Raw genomic sequence first — 19,286 nt, 5'->3', positions numbered from 1 at the left:
TCAAACTAAATTTATCTTGCTAAATGTATCAGTGTATGTCTACACTTAACCTTGTAGACGTATAGATTCGCATAAAAACATAAATAGAACTTGCTGATTTGTTAATTATGTGGACCTTAAAAATGTGCAATTGGGGCCGGGTGCAGTGGCTCATGCCTGTAATCCCAGCACTTTGGGAGGTGGAGGCGGGCAGATCTGGAGGTGAGGAGATCGAGACCATCCTGGCTAACACTGTGAAACCCCGTCTCTACTAAAAATACAAAAAAATTAGGCCGGCATGGTGGCGGGCGCCTGTAGGCTCAGGTACTCAGGAGGCTGAGGCAGGAGAATGGCGTGAACCCAGGAGGCGGAGCTTGCAGTGAGCCGAGATAGCGCCACTGTCTCCAGCCTGGGCGACAGAACCAGACTCTGTCGCAAAAAAAAAAAAAAAAAAGTGCAGTTGGTTTATTTTATGGATAAATAGAAATGTGTTTCCAATAGTGTTACAAGGTACACTGATAAGATGTATGGTCTCATGTAAGACATGGTACAGAGAGCTCTAACAGGAGATTAAGGAGATGGGTGTCTCAGAGACTGTCTTTGCTTCTAGCTTGGGACCTTAAGTTTCTTTAGTTGCCTTGTTAGAGCCTTAGCCTTGTAAACTGAAATGAGGGACTCTATGAGATCCATTTTAATTGTGAAAAAAAAAAACAGCAAGAAATAAGCTTTGATGTTTTAAAAGTGGGAAAACATGTTTGTAATAAAATAGCCTTCATATTCCAATTAAATAAAGGATGAAATGTCTTAAAGCACTTACACATTACCTTGTGCAGAGTATATGATTAAGAAGTATTTGTAGAATTGAACTAAGCCCTGTTAAATGTTTTAGCCAAAGATAGAGGCATATCCATTCGTTACTGAATTAGGGTTTCAGATTAGGGAAAAGCATTTGGTACTTAAAAAAAATAACTAGTACCAAACAGGATTTATTTGCTTAATCGTTATTTAAAACTATCTTTGAGTGGGGAGAGTTACAGCATGACTTTGAGGAACTTACTAAGATCATTTTATTTACATATATTTTATATGCATATATGTTTACAAAACAGATGACTTTATTTCACTGGTGTTTTCACAGTAATCTTTCATAAATTTGGGACACACAAGTTAAGGTTTTCAGTAAGAACTTGGTGGTGGATTAAGCCAGTATGTATTCTTGAAACATCTAAGCACGCTGGCACTGTGCTTCTCAAACGAGTAGTTGTAGTGGGTAGGGAACACATAGAGCATCTTCTTTGTCTGCAAAATCAACACAAAGGCTTTGGGGAAAATGTTAAATAATTTAACTTGTAAATAATATAATACATTTTTATGATAGGACAAAGACAGATAGATTATTTAGTAGAATGCAGTATTTGCTTTAATTTTTAAGATCAATTGGGAGACTTCTAAGAAGTTTTGAGTTTGCTGCAGACTGTACCCCCAGATTTCGGGGGACCTGGTTTCAGTTTCTTTGCAAGGGTTCTGTTGCTAGGAATGCCTTTGAGAACCACTGCTCCAGTTGCAAGGATTGTGCTGTCAAACTGTGATTCCCTGGCCTTCTTTTGCATGTGACTCTTAGGTTTGAAATTAAAACAACACCCCCACTCCCCAACTTATTACAGATTCAATATGCTAAGAAAAATTAGAACATACATGGAGTTATGCCCCCTAAATCATCCCCATTTAAAAAGACCGTCACCAACAAATTTTGTAATCCTATGAATCAGATCTGTTAACTGTTAAACCTTGGTGTCTCTAGACCTCTTTTCTTTGTATGCATATATTTACTTTTCCTCTTAGAGAAATAGAAAAATAAGTTTATGTATTAGGTTGGTGCAAAAGTAATTGTGGTTTTTGTTACTGAAAGTAATGGCAAAAGCCGCAATTACTTTAGCACCAACCTAGTAGTATATACTGATATAACCTGCTTTCTCAGTTATACTGTTAGTGATTCAGCGATATTTATTGAATGCTGCTCACATGCCAGGCATATTGTGGGTGCTGAACGATCAGCAGTGAACAAACCCATGCAGTAAACTGCCCATGTCGTTCCAGCCATAGTAAGCAAGACCGGCAGGTTAAATGTATAGTGTTGGATGGTGATGTGTGCTAAGGAGAAAAACAGAGAGAGGGCACAAAGTGCGTGTGTGTGTGGCAGAGGGGACTGGATTGCAGTTTAAATATAATAGCCAAGGAAGGTCTCAGTGAGATGGTGACATTGTAGTAAATGGCTGAAGAAAGTGAGGGAGCAAGCCATATAGACACCTGGAGGACATCAGGGACCTGTTTCTAATTCAAACACTTAACCTGGGTTGAAAATCTATATTTTAATGGACTAAACATTGTTAACTCTATGGAGGCCATGCAATTTAACCAATCTCTATACCGTTTTTAGTATTTTTTTCCCCCAGTGCAGACAACTGTGAGATGGACATTCTTGAGTGAACTATCTGTGCACATTTCTAGAAGTGGAATTTCTTCTAGAAATATTCTTCTAGAATACGCTTAAAAGAGCGTATGTGCTTTTCAAGGATCCTGGTTTCCAATATCAGATTTGGCTTTCATAACGTTTGTACCACTGTATCTTGTCTTACAGGCAGTAAATGAGGATGCCTGTTTCTTTGTAACATAGCCAGCACGAATCATCATCATTTATTTGGTATTTGCCAATTGCTAGATTAAAATTGATCCATCAGATGAATTTACTTTTCTTTGGTTCTCTTGGAAAGGCCTAAGGTAACAGTTTTTATTTTTCTGGCTTCTTATTGAGGAAATAAATAATGACGAAAAGCTGTTACTGATTCAGTAAGGTATTTATTTAATATGTTAAATAAAATTGTATTTGATGAACTACAATAATATTTATGTTTAAAGTATATATATATATAATTATTCATATGATGCTTAGGGTATGTGTGGACTCAGATTCTAGGTACAGCCAACCCCCACACTCCCATAGGCTTAAGGGTTACAGGTTTGGAGCTCCTGATAGGAATTGTTATTGTTTGATGAAGGAATGATAGAAATTCCCTTTATTTGAAGCTTAAGTGTTAGAATCCTTTATCAATTGTAGATATTTTATCTTTGAATATGTAATATAAGTCAATACAGACTTTATAAGAATAATAACCATTTAAAAATAAGTCATGCTTTTAAATAATTTTAGAATGTATTACAAATTTGTTTACTGTGTTGATTATTGACAGTAAACAAAGTGTATTATACCTTCTAAAGTTGTTTGTGTCCATCTGGAACCCCAGGATGTGACTTTCTTTAGATATAGGGTCTCTGCAGGTATAATTAGTTAAGATGAGGTCATACTGGATGAGGGAGGGTCCTAAGTGCAATATGAATGATATCCTTATAAGAAGAGGCACAGAGACAGATATGCCTAGAGGGAAGATTGCTCTGTGAAGATGGGGGCAGAGATTAGAGTTATGCTGACACAAACTAAGGGACACCAAGGATTTCTGGCAACCACCAGAAAAAGGAATGATCCTCCCTAGAGCCTTCAGAGGGAGCACGGCCCTGTTGACAACTTGGGTTTTGGACATCTGGCTACTGAGACATAATACATTTCTGTTGTTCTGAGTCACCCAGTTTGTGAAGGCAGTCTTAGGAGACGAATGCAATTAGGAAATGATATTTTACTTATGATTACTATGTTAGGACCATGTTAATGGAGCCTAAGCTTTTCTCCTGTGGAAATCTGTGTTTAAACAAAATTTCTAACAGAAGTACAAAAATATATAACACAGGTAGAATTATCTGATTAAAGGAGGAGAGGGTATTGCAAAAATGTCCCAATTAGCATTTTTTCCTGTCCTTTCTCCCCGTCTTCCTGCCCTGCAGAGCACAGATTGAAAACCATTGGCTAGAAAGTCATATAAGACCAAAAGTATATTAAGCACCTTTTACTGAAGCTGGGATGGAAAGGCATGTGGAGCCAGCATTTTTTTTCCTCGGTGCATTTTTACTCTTACAGGATCTGGAAAAGTTTACCTTATGCAACTTCTTTGTTGAGATGCCAGTGGAGCAGCTGATCACTAATATTTGTGGAGGGCCTACCCTGTACCAGCTACTGTGCTTTTTTCTAGAGAGAAAAATTCACAAAGGGAAGAGGAATTTACTCTGTAGCTGCTTGGAAGCATGTGGAGAATTGTGCCTGGGGAGCAGGGCAGCCAGGTGCCAGTGGGTGATTTGAGTGCGTACTGTATATCATGATGCTGTCTTGCGGTAGGCTCCAGGCTACACTGTCACCTGGCTAGCTGGTGCCTAGGGCAAGGGCTCCTTTTTCACCACTTGTGTCATCTAATAGGTTGTGCTCAGAGTTGAGGGCCATCCTCTGTTAAGACCGGTTGTGTGTGGATTTCATACTTCAGCTTTCAGGGGGGTTGGTTAATTACTTTTTCTTCCAAGTTCTTAAGTCATCTCTTTTTTTGCTCCCAATTGTTGCCCTCCTTTATGAATGTTGTTTCAACTATATCTGGGGAATTGGCCTGGTATGAAAAACTGAGGGTGGTTAAACTGTCAGTGCACAAAGTACATATTCGAAGCAATGATGTTGGTGAACTGAGCGTATACATAATGTACTCTCTAGGATTTAGCCACTTCTTAAATAGCACATCAGGAAGGAAGGTGCGCCAATATCCAATACCTGTGTGTTGTACGTTGCTTAAAGCAGAAGCTTCCAAACCTTTCCATAGTGTAACCACTCATGGCTCTCTGGGTGTGCTGCTGCCTAGACATGGAGGCTGTGAGCTGTATGATTTTCTGGTGTTTCAGATTCCCTCAAGGTGCTGCTGAGTACTACTGGTTTTGAGGACTGTTCTTAATAAAATTTACTTTAGGAACCTCTGAAAAAGACTCACTGCATAAAGATATTATACGCTATTTCATTGAATCTAAAAAACCATTCATTCTGAGATGCACTACTGTTTTCTGTACCACTAAAATAAAAAGATGGCCAGTGAAAATATATTGCATTGAATGGGAGAGGTTAAAATGTAAAAGTTTGTGGATGAGTATTTGGTAGTTTGTCTATGCCTGCAAAAGCTAGAGTTGGAACCCTCAAAGATCAGAAAAGTTGTAGATTGTGTTTTATGTTGACAGTTCTAGTTCACTAATTGTAAGTTTTTTAAAAAAAACTTTAATGGTTTCTGTTATATCCAAATTGGCTAATCAGTACACTAACTGTATCCTTTTTGTTTCCATTAAATGTATTTGATAACACCTCTTTGACATGTTGAAAGCCTACAGTGAGAGTGTATATTTCTAAACCTTTGGGTGAAAGCACATCATAGTAAGTAGGGTCTTCAGGTTTCCTTACCAGGACACTAAAGGTTTCACTGTCTCTTCCTTCCTTCTCCCTCCCTTTCTTCCTTCCTTACCATCTTTTCTTCCTCCCTTCCTTTTTTTCTTTGCAGAAATTAAGTTTTTCAATGAGTAATCTTTGGAGTTTATGAATCCTTTGGAATTTTGTAGAAGGGAATAGATAATTCACCTCATTTGGTAATTACATAATTTGAATTTCCCACATTTACTTTCAGAAAGGGGCCAGGGGTCAAGCTTTCTGCAGGCTCTGCTGCCCTGAGGTGCCATGCCAGAGGTGGACAGCACTGGGAGAGCTCTTTCTCCTGCTGTTCTGGGTTCCTGGATGGGTAAGTAGCAGAAGTAGACTGTCACTTTTGGGGGCCTCTAGGCATGGGGTTATTAGAGAAAGTTATGATGCTGTATATACCAAGTTGCTATTTTGAGCTTGCTAAGAATAGGATTGTGTAGGAAGACAGTACAGCATGGAGCATTTGATGAGTCATGGGCCTGTCACCACTATCCTTATGAGATGAACTTTATGAAACAAAACTTCAAGAAGTGACAAGTAAATTGAATTTTCCTTTTATTAAAATGTTCTTCAAAAATATTCACTTTTGAGTTGATAAAGACCCTTGAAAAAGGAGAAAGAAGATTAAAGTGTGTTTTCCTGAAAGCTCAAGAGCTCTGTTCATTTCTCAGCTTTCAGTATCTGGGAGCCCATTTGCCATGGCAAGATTCTGTGCTGTGACCCTCAGCACCAAGATCCACAGAAGCTTTAAAAAATTATTATGTGTAATTGATGCTCAGAAGTCCATAGATTTGTACTGTAGTAACATTTATGGAACACTGATTATATGCTAAGCCTCATGGGGAGCCTGAAAGCTTGAGATGATCACAGAGAGACATTTTACACTGCAGGAAGCTAGGCCCACGTAGTCTACATATTGCAGAACTGTGTGATTCAGATATAAGTTGCCTGATTTCAAGTTCTGGGCTTTTAATACTGTATCACAGCTTGCTCAGCTAACAGTGTACATATCTGTATACACATTTCAGTGTATTTTAAAAAAGAAAAGCCAGAAAGGATATTTAATTAAGGACATTAATTTCAGCTTAAAACCTTGTGCTCTGGGAATAGGCTGTTTTACAGTCATCTGATATGAGAAATGGAGCAAATATTCATTTGGTTAGTCCATCCGTTAAATATTTGAGGACCTACTCTGTAGCAGATACTGTTCTTGGTGCTGGGACAGAAATGGTGAGCCACTCACATGTTCTCATGAAGCTGATGATTAGTCGGGGAGGCAGATTTAAAATACAGTAAGCTGGGATACCTGTTGTCGAGAAAACAAATGGATCCCCAAATCCAGAATAATGGGGTGGCATGGTAAGGAAAGACTTATTTGAGGAGGTGCATTTAAGATGAGAACTGAACATTGAGATTCAGGAGCTTTGAGAGGAGCTTGCCAGCGAGGGGAGACCAGAGGTGTGGTAGTGGGGGCTCCAGATGCTGCAGGAACAGTGTGGGGGTTGGGGAGCCCATCAGGCGGGGCTACCAGGCTCTGGGGAGGAGTGTGGATGCCATGTAATTTCCCAAATTATCTTGTTTATTTGTTTACCTCTCTTCTCTAGAAGTAGGGAAGATGGAGAGACACAGGCAAGTAGGAGATATAGTTGGAGGCATGGCTGACATGATTCATTTATGAATTAATGTAGGTGTGAGGGGGAAACAGGCAAGTAGGAATCCAGAGCTGATGGCTGAAGCAGTAGCACAGATTGAGGTGCTGTTGACTGAGATGGAAGAGAGGTGGAGTCAGGGCAGAAGAGAGGGCCATGATAATGACTTTGGACTGGGTACAGCTGAGATGCCTGGGATAGGTGCAATGGAGGATGCCAGATGGATGATGGATGTGTCAGTCTGGCTCAGGATGAGGCCTGGTGGGGTCAGCAGTCATGGAGCTGGGTGAGGTGGCTTAGGGAAAGGGTGGGGAAGGGAAGGCAAAGGCGACTCAGGAGCAAGCTTGGAGGACCTGCGACAGTGAGAACCAACCAAGCAGGCAGGGAAGAGCCCTGAGATCCAAGACATTGAGGAGAGGCTGTGTGTGAAGCAGAAGAGGAGAGAGCCTGCAACACAAGAGCAGTCAGTGACCTGCGGCCTGGGGAGGCGGGGGGAGGAGGCAGCAGGGCATGGTGGCCCCTCACAGCTGTTGCAGGTGAATGCAAGGGAAGGGGCTGGCCGCTCATTTTCCTATTTGCATGTGTTCTATTCCACACTGGAATGTAGAAAGCAAAAATTAGGGGGCTTGGAGGTGGAGGCAACAGGTGTAGACAAGTGTTTTGTTTTCTTTTGTTCTTTCCCAGAGCTTGGCAGTGCGAGGGAGCCTAGAAATTAGGTGGCGGCTCCAGAGAGATGGGGGTGGGGAGAACCAAAGGAAGAGTGCAGTTTCAGATGAGAGATTCAGGGTGATTCAGAGGCTCCTATGAACAGTGTGGAAGAGGGAGGCAGGAACCGGAGGCTGAGGTCCTTGTGCAGAAACCGTGGGGACCTAGAGCACAGGTGCTTTGATGGGAGGAAGTGAGCATTCTCCATCGGAACAGGGGGAAGAAAGTGAGGAAAGCAGGAATATTGGGATAGATCCACAATATGAAGCAGGGACAAGGACATGTTCACATTTGAATTCCCACAGTACTGAAAATGAACACGCACAAATTAACATTCTCAGGGAAGCTTGCTGGTTTAAAGCAGTTTCTTTGTTCTACATTCTGAACTTCTTTAACGGTCCTGCCTCTCACCTCCCCTTTCCCTTATCTCCCTATCATCCTGTCTCCTTACCCCACACAAAGTGAAATAACTAGAATCCAACAGAAAGTAATCCAATATGGGTATAAGCATTGATTGTACCAGGTTAGAAGAAATTATTTGAACAATGATTAAGAATGTATTCGATCTCCACTGTCTTAACTATAAAGTAGAGATTTTCTCCTTTTGCTAGAAGGACACAGAGTACCCGCCTTTTCATTAGGTTAGTCCAGTGGGGAGGAAGGTAAAAACCTGCTGAATGCCTGTCTTGAATGGGATTTTATTCCAGTTAAATAATTCTGGTAGTTGCTGGATACTTTTCTGAAATGTCTTTAAGCCCAGCTCTGTTTTTTTGTTCAATCGTACTGATTTAAAAAATAATAGATATGAAGTTTTGTGAAATAGTTAAATCAAAATATAAAAATTATATGCAATGAATAATCCAAATGGTCACAAAAATATGTTTTCTTGCAACTTTGCTGTCTCTAGCATTAGAGACTTTTTCTCATTGAAAGGATCTAATTTATTGACTCTGAATGGGAGGGGTTTTATTTTGGGGACTGATTTAATTAATGCTTAAGCAAAGCTTTTCGTTTAAACTCTCAGAACATCTCTGGTTAACTATAGCTGGAGCTTTGAGCAGTGGGGACATTTACATGGTGATACATATCCAACAGGCATAACGTTAACTGTCTTTTTTCTGAGGATCTACTTTATTCTTTCTCAGTATTATCGGAGTTATAGGACTGATTATTTTCCTGTGAAACACCCAGTTACCTCATTTTCTTGAAAAATAAACAAATTTAAAATCATAACAATCACAAGTAGACAGTATGGGCAAGCCCTTTTAAATTGGACAAAAGATTTCTCCCCTGACTCCTTTATCCCTAGAACTGCCCCCCACCGACCCTTGATACAATCTGTGGTAGCTCTGTTGCCGCTTGCCCTTTTGCTGAAGATTCATAGAGGCGCACTCCTGACTTCTTGACACTAGTGATACTTTCTAGTCGCTTTCAGATTATTAGTGTGTTTTATAGAATTCTGAGATCATAGAAATAGGTGGAATATTGAGACTATATCTCACTATCATATTTAGGCATACAAATAAAACAGACACTTCAGAAAAAACTTATGGCCCTTGGTGTCTCCTTGAAGCCCCAGAGGAAGCAGTCAAAAGCCCAAGGGTGCTCAGAAGGTGGCGCCTGGGATCGGTGTGGGCGAGGTGGGAATAAGCTGCTATTTCCCATTATACTTACTTTTTTGGGGAAAGAGATTCTGTGTTTTTCTTATTAATACCTAAGAATATGTTCTCTGATTCTCTTTTTATCTCACTAAAGAAACATACCTAGTTTAGACCAGGTTTGGTGGGCAACATGGTGAAATTGCACAAAAAATACAAAAAATTAGCCAGGCTTGGCGGCGTGCGCCTGTAGTCCAGCTGCTGGGGAGGCTGAGGCGGGAGAGTGGCTGGAGCCTAGGGGTTCTGGGCTGCAGTGAACCCTGATGATGCCACTGCATTCCAGCCTGAGTAACAGAGCAAGACCCTATCTCTACAAAAATAATAATAAAAAAATACACAGTTTCATGGGGGACATTGAAATCCTGCCTGTTGATTCACAGTGTATGAATGTGATTAAAATGCTGAGGAAGTTAGCTCTTCCAACCCTTGGCTCTATTTATGGTTTATGTCATGAGAATTAGAATAACCAGAACATTTCAATAAAGAAAGTAATTGAAGATGAGGGTACAGTTTGCCTCTTGTACAGGAGGGGTCTCTCTATGGCCTTCTATTTAGAGATGAGCAGCCAGTTGTTTTCTGGGTAATCTGCAGATTAAGCCCTGGTCCATTCTGGTGATTTTTTTTTCTTTTTCTGTTTTTGCAGAATGCCTTCAGAAATCTTGCTGAAGATATTTTCCTACTTGGATGCTGTGAGCCTTCTGTGTACTGGATGTGTGAGCAGGCGCTTTTATCATCTAGCCAATGACAAGTAAGCAGAAATCCAAGTCTCTGTTATGTTTTGATGACAGTTTGATGGAAGTCAGGAAAACTAGTAACTTTTTAACCATTTTTAAGAATTTAAGAGAATTCAAGAGTATTTTTACACACAAGTGGAAATGTCAAATGCTTTAACTATGAAATTTTCAAATATTTGCATTTATATGCTTAAAGGAATATACTTTGCATGGAACAAAAAAATCAAACTTGTTATTGCTGTAGCTGTTACAGAATGCAGCTTCAGGTCTGTTGCCAGGAGGTCTTCGCTGTATTCCCCACAGAATCAGACCTAACCACAGAGTCTCAAGCAGCACTGCAGGGACCTGCTGGCTTTGACCCTGGCCGTGCATTTGCAGAGCAGAATGAGTGCTCTCTGCTGATGGCCAAGCAGATCCTAAAGAAAGAGAAGGAAGAGACTAAGTTAGGTGTACTTAGCTTCTCCTCCCAAACATGCCAATCAAGTTAACTTACTCTGTGGGGAGAGTGAAATGGATAGAGAGAGGCCAAGACTGTCCTCTCCTAGAGGCTGTATGCTTGGATGAAGGGAGCCAAAAGAGAGGGGTTCACCTGTGGTCATCTGGTCTTGCAGGGGGTGGATCTAGGAAGGAAGGGGAGAAACCTCTGCTTCTGTTTGTCACTATAATCTTAGCCTGCATCTCAGAATTGTATCTTGGAGGGAGAGATGGTGGAATCCTCCTTTCAGTGAGGATTTCGTGGCTTACAACAGAACATCTTGGCTTTTTAGGCCCCTCTCTCATTTTGCATCAGAAGATCAGACAAACGTCATTCCTACGTAGGACCTACATGTCAGCTGGGGAGATCAGCAAGATGAGAGGGAATGCCGGTTTTAACTGATGGTTTTGTTTGCTAGGTAAGGAGACGGAGAGTGGCAGAAGGAGAGCTGTCGTATTAGTTAACCCTGGAACGTGGTGGACAAGAATGTCATTTAGTGCAGTGGTTCTCAAATGCCATCCAGGGAAGACTACATATGAACCACCTGGGAAAGTTTAAAACATTTCCATCCCTAGTCTGCATTTCTAGAGATTATAATTTAGTGCTCTGAAATCTGTATTTTAAAAATTCTCCAGCCAGGCGCAGTGGCTCACACCTGTAATCCCAGTACTTTGGGAGGCCGAGGTGGGCGGATCACGAGGTCAGGAGATCGAGACCATCCTGGCTAACACGGTGAAACCCCGTCTCTACTAAAAATACAAAAAATTAGCTGGGCATGGTGGCGGGCGCCTGTAGTCCCAGCTACTTGGGAGGCTGAGGCCGGAGAGTGGTGTGAACCTGGGAGGCGGAGCTTGCAGTGAGCTGAGATCGCCACTGTACTCTAGCCTGGGTGATAGAGCGAGACTCCATCTCAAAAAAAAAAAAAAAAGAAATTCTCCAGGTCATACTAATGAATAGTCAAGTTCTGAAATAACTAATCTAGTCCATCTTTGTTGTTAGGTGTATGCCACTTAAGTGAGGAACTCAGAATAAGCCCTCAGATCTCATTAAAGCTGTCCTCAACCATTGTCGTACTCTGAAGAGGACATACACTGTTCCCTAGTTGGAAAGGGTGATTTTTCTTTTAATTTAAAGAGATGTTTCCTATATGGAAGGATATATGTATGTCTATGTCAATACATGCACACACACACACAAACACACACTTACACATATCAATGAATGAACTAATAATGTTCTTCACAGTAGTTATAGAATGAATTAGAGCAATTTCTACATTTCCCTTCCTTAATGATTGTTGTAGTTTACGTAGTTGAGATTTGTTTGTTTCCCCAAGCCTCATGTTGAAATTTGATCCCCAGTGTTGGAAGTGGGGCCTAATGGGAGTCATCTGGGTCATGGGAACAGATCCCTCCTGAATGGCTTGGTGCCTTCCTTGTAGTTCTTGCTCTAGAGCTGGTTGTTTAAAAGAGCCTGGCAGACCTCCCTTCCTTCTCTCTTGCTCGCTCACTCTATTTCTCTCTCTGCCATGTGATCTCTGCACAGTTGGCTCGCCTTGGTTTTCTGCCACGTGTAGAAGCTTCCTGAGGCTTCACCAGAGGCAGATGCTGGTGTTGTGCTCCTTGTATAGCCTGCAGAACTATGAGCCAAATAAACCTCTTTCCTTTACAGATTACCCAGCCTCAAGTATTCCTTTGTAGCAACACAAAGAGACTAAGACAATGATCTAATAAGAGATGAAGGTGGTCACTAAAAGAAAGCACAGCAAGGCATTTTTCAAGGAAGGAGTCAACCAAATATCTAAAACTAGCATTCTGGAGGGTTCCCACTTTATTTAAGGGTAGAACTCAGACTCTTCAGATAAGCTGATAAATTGTATATTTCTTAGTTTCTTTACTGTCTTCTCTCTCCACTTCACCTGCATGGTGAAGAAACCAGGCCTGGAATCAGATTTGGAGCATAGCTCTAGTGATGTTTTTTGCATACTTTTTGTATTATTTGTGTGCCCTCCTCACTTTCTTGGAAGTTGCCATTTGGAAATATGAGCTACTGATGAAATTGCACTCACATTTCTTTTCCTTTTCAAAGGACATATTTAACTGTGCTAAGTTGAATTGCACTTTTTAGGTCCTGCTAAAGGACCTAAAGAGTCATAGTCTGACTCTTAAAGTCAACGTCTGATCATGAAGTCAGACTACAGAAAAGGATGTGTGATAATTGAACAAGTAATCAATATGTGTTTTTGAAAAGTTTACGCTGTATTCTAAGCGTTGCTTCTGAAGAGAGGGCAAGCACACATAGTGTAGCGAGTTACACTGATGACTTATGGGCAGGCACGCTTGAGGGGCAGGGGGCTCCCCAGTGCCCCATCCCAGCAGCGGGGCTACTCCCTTCTGTGTGAGCCCTGTCTCTGCGTGAGAATAACAGGGATGTGTGGATGAGGTGACATCTGGCTTATCACAAGGGGGTTTTATTTGCCATGTACTCTGGCAAACACTATTTATCTGAACATTAAATTGGCCCCATTTTCTAAACAACTTGTTTGAGTTTCCCTGAGCCTGTTGGTAGTTCTGTTGGATAAATATGCCCTCGTCCTCGAATCTGACTGGGCCTTCTAACAGGATGGAGCATTTGGGGATCAAGAAGTAAATGTGTTTGGAGACTGTGAAAGGTATCTGAACCTTAACATTTGTATATTATAAAAAATCAAGGGGAACCATCTGCAATATAAAATGTTTTCACTTAGGTTCACTTACGGTAAGTAATATATGATCATGTGTATGAACATAGTTCATCATACGAATGTTAGTTGTGGTTATGGTTACTCACTGCATGTGGAGTTTATGCTGTGATTCCCATCTCTGCGGCAGTGTTTGTTTTTGCAGTTGGTAAGTGCTAACGCATGTAAAAATAGTATCAGAGTTTGTTTAGATAGTGCTGATGTGAGGAATTCAAGGCTCCATAAAGGTCCTGCTAAAGGAGTACTTACATAGGGTGAGATGCTGAATAAAATAAATGTGAAGAAAACACAAGCAAGCTTTTATGCAAAGGGAGTTTTAAAAGTGTCTATTCAAAGGATTTTGGTGAACAGTTTCAGCTTTACTTAAATGTACTCAACTCGTCATCGCATTGCATCTGTCCGCTTACATAGGAAAGTCTAGAAATTTCTGAATTGAAAACACAAACACTTTAATATAAAAGCTAGGCATGAAGTTATTTTGCAGAGTGAGAAATGACTTGAGAAACCCACACTAGGAAGAGAATTCAACCAGGGTCTGACTGTATGTGAGCTTGCATTTGTTGGGAAGTCCATGTAATGTCTGAGTCAAGGAGGTGGTGTTCCGAAGTCATGTGTTTGAGAAATGGTCCTTTTCTGCTGTGGTTAAGGAAATAGCTCTGCCTCCCCAGAGCACCCAGTTATCCCCAGGGGTCCTGCTGCAGTTCAGGACCACTGCTCTGTGGGGGAATCACTTTTTCCTTGCAGCCTCCAGGCCGTTGACTGCTTCATCCCATGCTGCTCTGAGTAGTAATGTGGAGACCTAAATGAGCAAATCATTAATGTTTAAAATGCAAAGTTTGCCTTTCAGATAAGGAATTGATTTTAACCGCTGCCTCAGTTTTCCCTGTGTCTTCCTTCTCTTTCCTGGTGGAGAGTACTGGCTGAGAGGGAGGAGCCCTCAGGCCAGCTCACTGCCACCACTCGTGGGGCTTCTCCTGCCCTCTTAGTAGAGATGAGTGGAAGGAACAGACTTTGAGTCAGAGCTGAATTTGAATTCCAACATTGAGGCTTATTGGCTGTCTGAATTTGGGGAGCTTATTCAGTTTCTTTGACCCATTTCTTTGTGATTGAAGAGGCAGTGAAACCCAGGTGATAAGAGTGTGAGCTCTGGTTCAGATCCCAGCTTCACTATACACTTGAGTGCACAGACCTGGGGCAGCTCACCTTGCATCTGAGCCTCAGTTACAGCATCTATGCAGTGGGGACAGGAATACCAGCACCTCCTGGTTTCTTTCTGAGGAATAAATGAGTCATGTATAATACATAAAGTGGTTAAACGATGCTTGACACATAGTAAATGTTGACAAAACTTAATGTTAACTATTATTTAGTTGTTACCATTAAAAACCTTCACTTTTTTTCTCTTTGTGAAAGCCTATTCCTTGTTGAAAGTTAAAAAATAGCAAAAAGAATGTTCAATTCCATTGTTCCCTATTGAAATTTCTTGGTGTGTGTACATACATCCTTTCTGATCTTTTTAAAAGCATGTATGTATTTAAAAACAAGAATCATACTACATATACTTTCCGTTATGTTTAAATAATATATTTCCTATTCCATTACTGATATAAGAGGGCAGTGGTTTGGATGATCCTAAATAACGTGAGATTACTCACTTGAGACCTGACCCTGGGAAATGGGCTTTTCCTTTTTTTAAAATGTGTTTTTGGTGGTGTTGAATTTAAAACACTAAATCTCAAACTGCAATTCACTTTAACAGATGAACGTTCAACTGTAAATATTCAGCTTGGCTTATTCATGGAATTGGATTATTTGAAAATATTATGCATCTCTAATTTGATATATTATGACTAAGGTAGGTGACAGTGTCTCTTAGTTAACATATTTCCTCTTTTCCCTCCAGTTTTATTTGGATCAGAATCTACTCAACTGCTTTTTCACCTACAAGATCAAATTGGAAATTTAATTCAGTAGAGAAGATAGCTATGTCTATGAGCTTTCTGTCAGTTCAGGATAAAGAAGCTGGTTACTGGAAGAAAGAATATATCACAAAACAAATAGCATCTGTAAAAGCCGCACTAGCTGACATTCTCAAACCTGTCAACCCTTACACAGGCCTTCCAGTTAAGACCAAAGAGGCCCTCAGGTACGCAGTGTGTTCCAAAAGAGAATGATGGCATCAGCTCAAAGTATCGTGTACGCAGGACATATGTGCAGTTTAGATTGTTTGGGACTGTCTCTAGTATTTTTGTGTGTTTTGTGCATCTATAAAATATGTATCATTTTCCTATTCCGCATAGCCTTCTGCATCTGCTGATTCAACCAACTGCAGATCAGAAGTATTGGTGGGGGGGAACCTGAAACAATAATAACAGTATAAAAAAGAATACAAATAAAACCAGTACATTATACATAATAACAACAGTTTGCACAGCATTTACATTGTATTAGGTATTATAAGTAATCTCAAGATGATTTAAAGAATACGGGAGGAGGTGCGTAGGTTATATGCAGATACTATGCCATTTATATAAGGGACTTGAACGTCCACAGATTTTGGTATCATGGGGTTCCTAGAACCAATTTCTTGCGGAGACAGAGGGATAACTAGTAAGTAGCCTAAAGTTTTAATGAAAAGCAGAAGTAACCTACTTATCTGCTATAGTACAATAAGAATGTTCAAGGTCTCTTTTCTGGGCAGAACCTTTGTCTTATTTATATATTGCCAGTACCTGGAAAATCATGGATGTTCAGTGGGTGTTAGGTGAGGAGAAAAAGTCTAAAGAGAGTACTATTGTTGAAATGAAAATTATACTGGGCACATTCTGAGAATTTTGACTTTGGCTTTTAAGGAACTAGATGCTTTAGAGAAGATACGTGAAATTGCCTTTAGCATTTTTGTTTTTTCAATGAGGCAAACATTGTTAGTTTTTTTTTCTTTCTCCAGAATATTTGGTTTAGGTTGGGCAATTATACTGAAAGAAAAAAGTGGAAAAGAATATATCATGGAGCATGTTGATCTTTCCATAAATGACACATCAGTTACTGTTATATGGTATGGCAAAAAATGGCCGTGCCTAGCATCATTGTCAACCTTAGATTTATGTGGCATGACACCAGTTTTTACCGACTGGTATAAAACTCCCACCAAACATAGGTAAGTACCAATCAGCAGAACTGTTGAGTGAGAGCATCTTATATGTAAATATTAGTTGGCATTACTTTTGTAATTAAAAAATAAGAGCAGTGTTTTTTAATTTTATCACATATTAAATGTACATTCTGCATTAATGTAGAAGAGGAAAAGAGTGCATTTTATCACATTTCTGATTAGGTCTAAATTTAACTTCCTCGTATCTTGGGGTTGTCTTTAATGGTAAAGAATGATGTTCTAGTTAACAAAATTTCCTGGATGATTGATGGCTAACCTTTGAGGTTTTTCATTTTAACCATCTTAACAGAAAGATATATGATATCTTCCTTCTTTAGTAAATGATATACTAATCATAGTCTAAATATGAGGAAACCAAGTCATAATTATGAGTTATTTTGTCTGCCTTCTGTTGAACTTACTAGATATGTGATCTTGTGCAAGTAACTTACTCTTTCTGTGTCTCCATTCTCTCCTCTATGAAATGGAATGATCGTTATACTGGCATAGTATTTAACATATATGACTGCAATGAATAAGATCGATCAAAAGATATCACTATAAAATGCATAGGTCAGCTAAGTGTGCAGCACATGGGTAATGCTTAGTGAGCCCTTTACTATTCTGTTGTCAGGTGGCTTTGCACCGAGTCCATACTCACTATGAGGCTGGCATTCTGCCTTTCTGAGCAGCTCTCTCAGGCTGTCTTTTTCATCATTGATTGCTTCCTCCTAAAAGCTGGATTATGGCATGCATAGCATCCTCATCTCTGGAGCAAGCTAACATAGCTTTATATAAGATATATTGCAAATATAAAGGTAATACCTGCCTTCTCCTGTGTTGGCTTCCTGCCCTCCCATCTCCTTCACTGTCTCAGTATTCTTTGACTTTTCAGGAGTATTTACCATGTCGTTTTCTTACCATCCTTGCGTGCTGCAGTTCCACCCATTGGTTTCTCTCCTGTCTGTCCTTGCTATGGAGGATACTGTGATATCTGACATTAGTGCCTGCCATCTCTGTGGAGGGACAGGGTTCTTTCATGGTTTCCCTGGATACAGACACTTTTTTTTTTTTTTGCAGCTCTGTAACTGGGGACCTTGTTTTTGGCTCCTCTCCATGGCGCCTGCTCTTTGAGCATTGTTTTAGTGACTACTGAGCTCTCTTCCCATGCTCTGAATGTAAGACTATTCAGACCTCTTGGTGCTGGCAAATCCAGGTTTTATTGTACTCTAAAAATATTCTTAATGTTATGATGAAAAATGAATTATTTTTCCTAAATATATTACTGAAGATACTTTGGAAACAGTTACCTTTTAAAAAATGGTACTTTTATTTGGATAAATCTTTGAAATTTCATACGGGATCATGAAGGAAGCCAGCTTTTTCTAATGCAGTAATTAGGCTTTATGCATTTCAAAATTACGTTTGGAGAATAAGTCCACAAACTGTACTAGTTTTGCTAAACAATATGTTACTTGGCATATCATGAAATGTTACTTACAGATATTAGGACAAAATGGCTAACATTAATTCAAATGATCCTGAAGAACTAAGTTAAATGGATAATGTTGAATTATAAAGCTCAGTTAAAGGCAGTATTTCCCTGAAATGGTCATCAAGGTCAGAAGTAATAGATACTACATAGTGCCCAATGCTAGAATTCATTGGGAAAATTCATTTGATGTAATTTATTTCCGTGAAACTTCCATGGACTCCAGCCAGCCTTTGATCAACTGTGATAAACAAAACTAAAAGTGTTTTTTAGGATTTGTTTTGATCGGCACTTTTATTGCAAGTTTGTAAGTGAATGCTTTCATCATGCAGGAATATAAATCCTTATACGCATCTGTGTGACAGCCAAAAAGAGCCTTTGTGATTTTTATTTGGGTCTTTTTTGTTTCCTCTATGAGAAGTTTTTCAACAACAGTGAAAGCCTTATTGATGTAATCTGGATTTCCCTGTAATTTATACCTTTCTTGTCAGACTCCAAATTTTCTTCCTTGCCAGCATTTTCTGCTCCGCAACTTGTGCTGTCCCACCCTAAATTTGTGAGAACTGCTGGAGAAACGTCAGCCTTAGTTTCTGTGTCTGTGGCTGTAAGGCCAAGCACATGAGGACTCAGCACATTCTCAGAGTCTATTTAATAAGTACCTCTACAGCCAGATTTTCAGAGAAGAAGGTTTCTCACATCCCCACCCAGCCTCCTCTATCCACATTAATGATACTAGCAGGGACTGCGATTTATTGAGCACCTGCCCCATGCCCTGTGCTCTCATCCCCACTCAGCAGGCTGGTGATTTCATACACAAAGAACCAGCCTGTAATAGTCGCAAAGTCACTGTAGGTTGAAGCTAAGGTTTTACCTCAGGTTTCTCTGACTCCATAGTGAGGTTCCTGACCCTGCATTTATCCTCCTCCAAGTGTATTCTGCATATGCTGGGTTTATTTCTAATTTCTACATGACACACGTTCACCGACCGTCTCTCCTTACCCAGTTGTGGTTCTCTGCACAAGAAGTTATTTTGAAGAGCTGAACATGGGACTAGGGTCATGTGGTAGCTGCGGATCTGGTTTTGATGCTTCACAGTCCCTTCCACTTTGAAGCTGGACTGCAGCTGGTGTCCTTTTTAACTTACTTATTTAATGTACCTTTGAATTCCTATTGCCTGCTGGCTTGTGCCTGAGGTGCTGGGCACCAGCTGTTGAATGAAATGTGGCCCCAGCTCCTCAGGGATTTCAGTCTAATGCTGTGTTAGTGTCTCCTTTATGAAAACACTGGTGATTTAGTTTATTTCTGATGTGTCAACTTTCA

The 19,286-nt window shown here is 40.2% G+C and overlaps 1 protein-coding gene across 6 annotated transcripts in view; it reads left to right on the top strand.

The window, feature by feature from the left end:
- The window catches only part of FBXO15 (F-box protein 15), a 74,468-nt gene that overhangs the window by 2,277 nt on the left and 52,905 nt on the right, over nt 1-19,286 (top strand). For 5 of the 6 annotated variants that reach the window (XM_055367981.1, XM_019014206.3, XM_004059542.3 and 2 more), the window contains 4 exons: nt 5,571-5,681; nt 10,018-10,122; nt 15,227-15,469; nt 16,271-16,480. In XM_055367981.1, the coding sequence (XP_055223956.1) occupies nt 10,019-10,122; nt 15,227-15,469; nt 16,271-16,480 (557 nt within the window). In that variant the 5' untranslated portion in view covers nt 5,571-5,681; nt 10,018. The remainder of the gene's footprint in view (nt 1-5,570; nt 5,682-10,017; nt 10,123-15,226; nt 15,470-16,270; nt 16,481-19,286) is intronic. The other variant, XM_055367982.1, reaches the window with a different exon arrangement.

This window comes from Gorilla gorilla, chromosome 17 (genome assembly GCF_029281585.2).
Source record: "Gorilla gorilla gorilla isolate KB3781 chromosome 17, NHGRI_mGorGor1-v2.1_pri, whole genome shotgun sequence".
Lineage (NCBI taxonomy): Eukaryota > Metazoa > Chordata > Mammalia > Primates > Hominidae > Gorilla > Gorilla gorilla.
The sequence above is the reverse complement of the archived record's forward strand: the minus strand, read 5'-3'. Positions and strand labels throughout refer to the sequence as shown.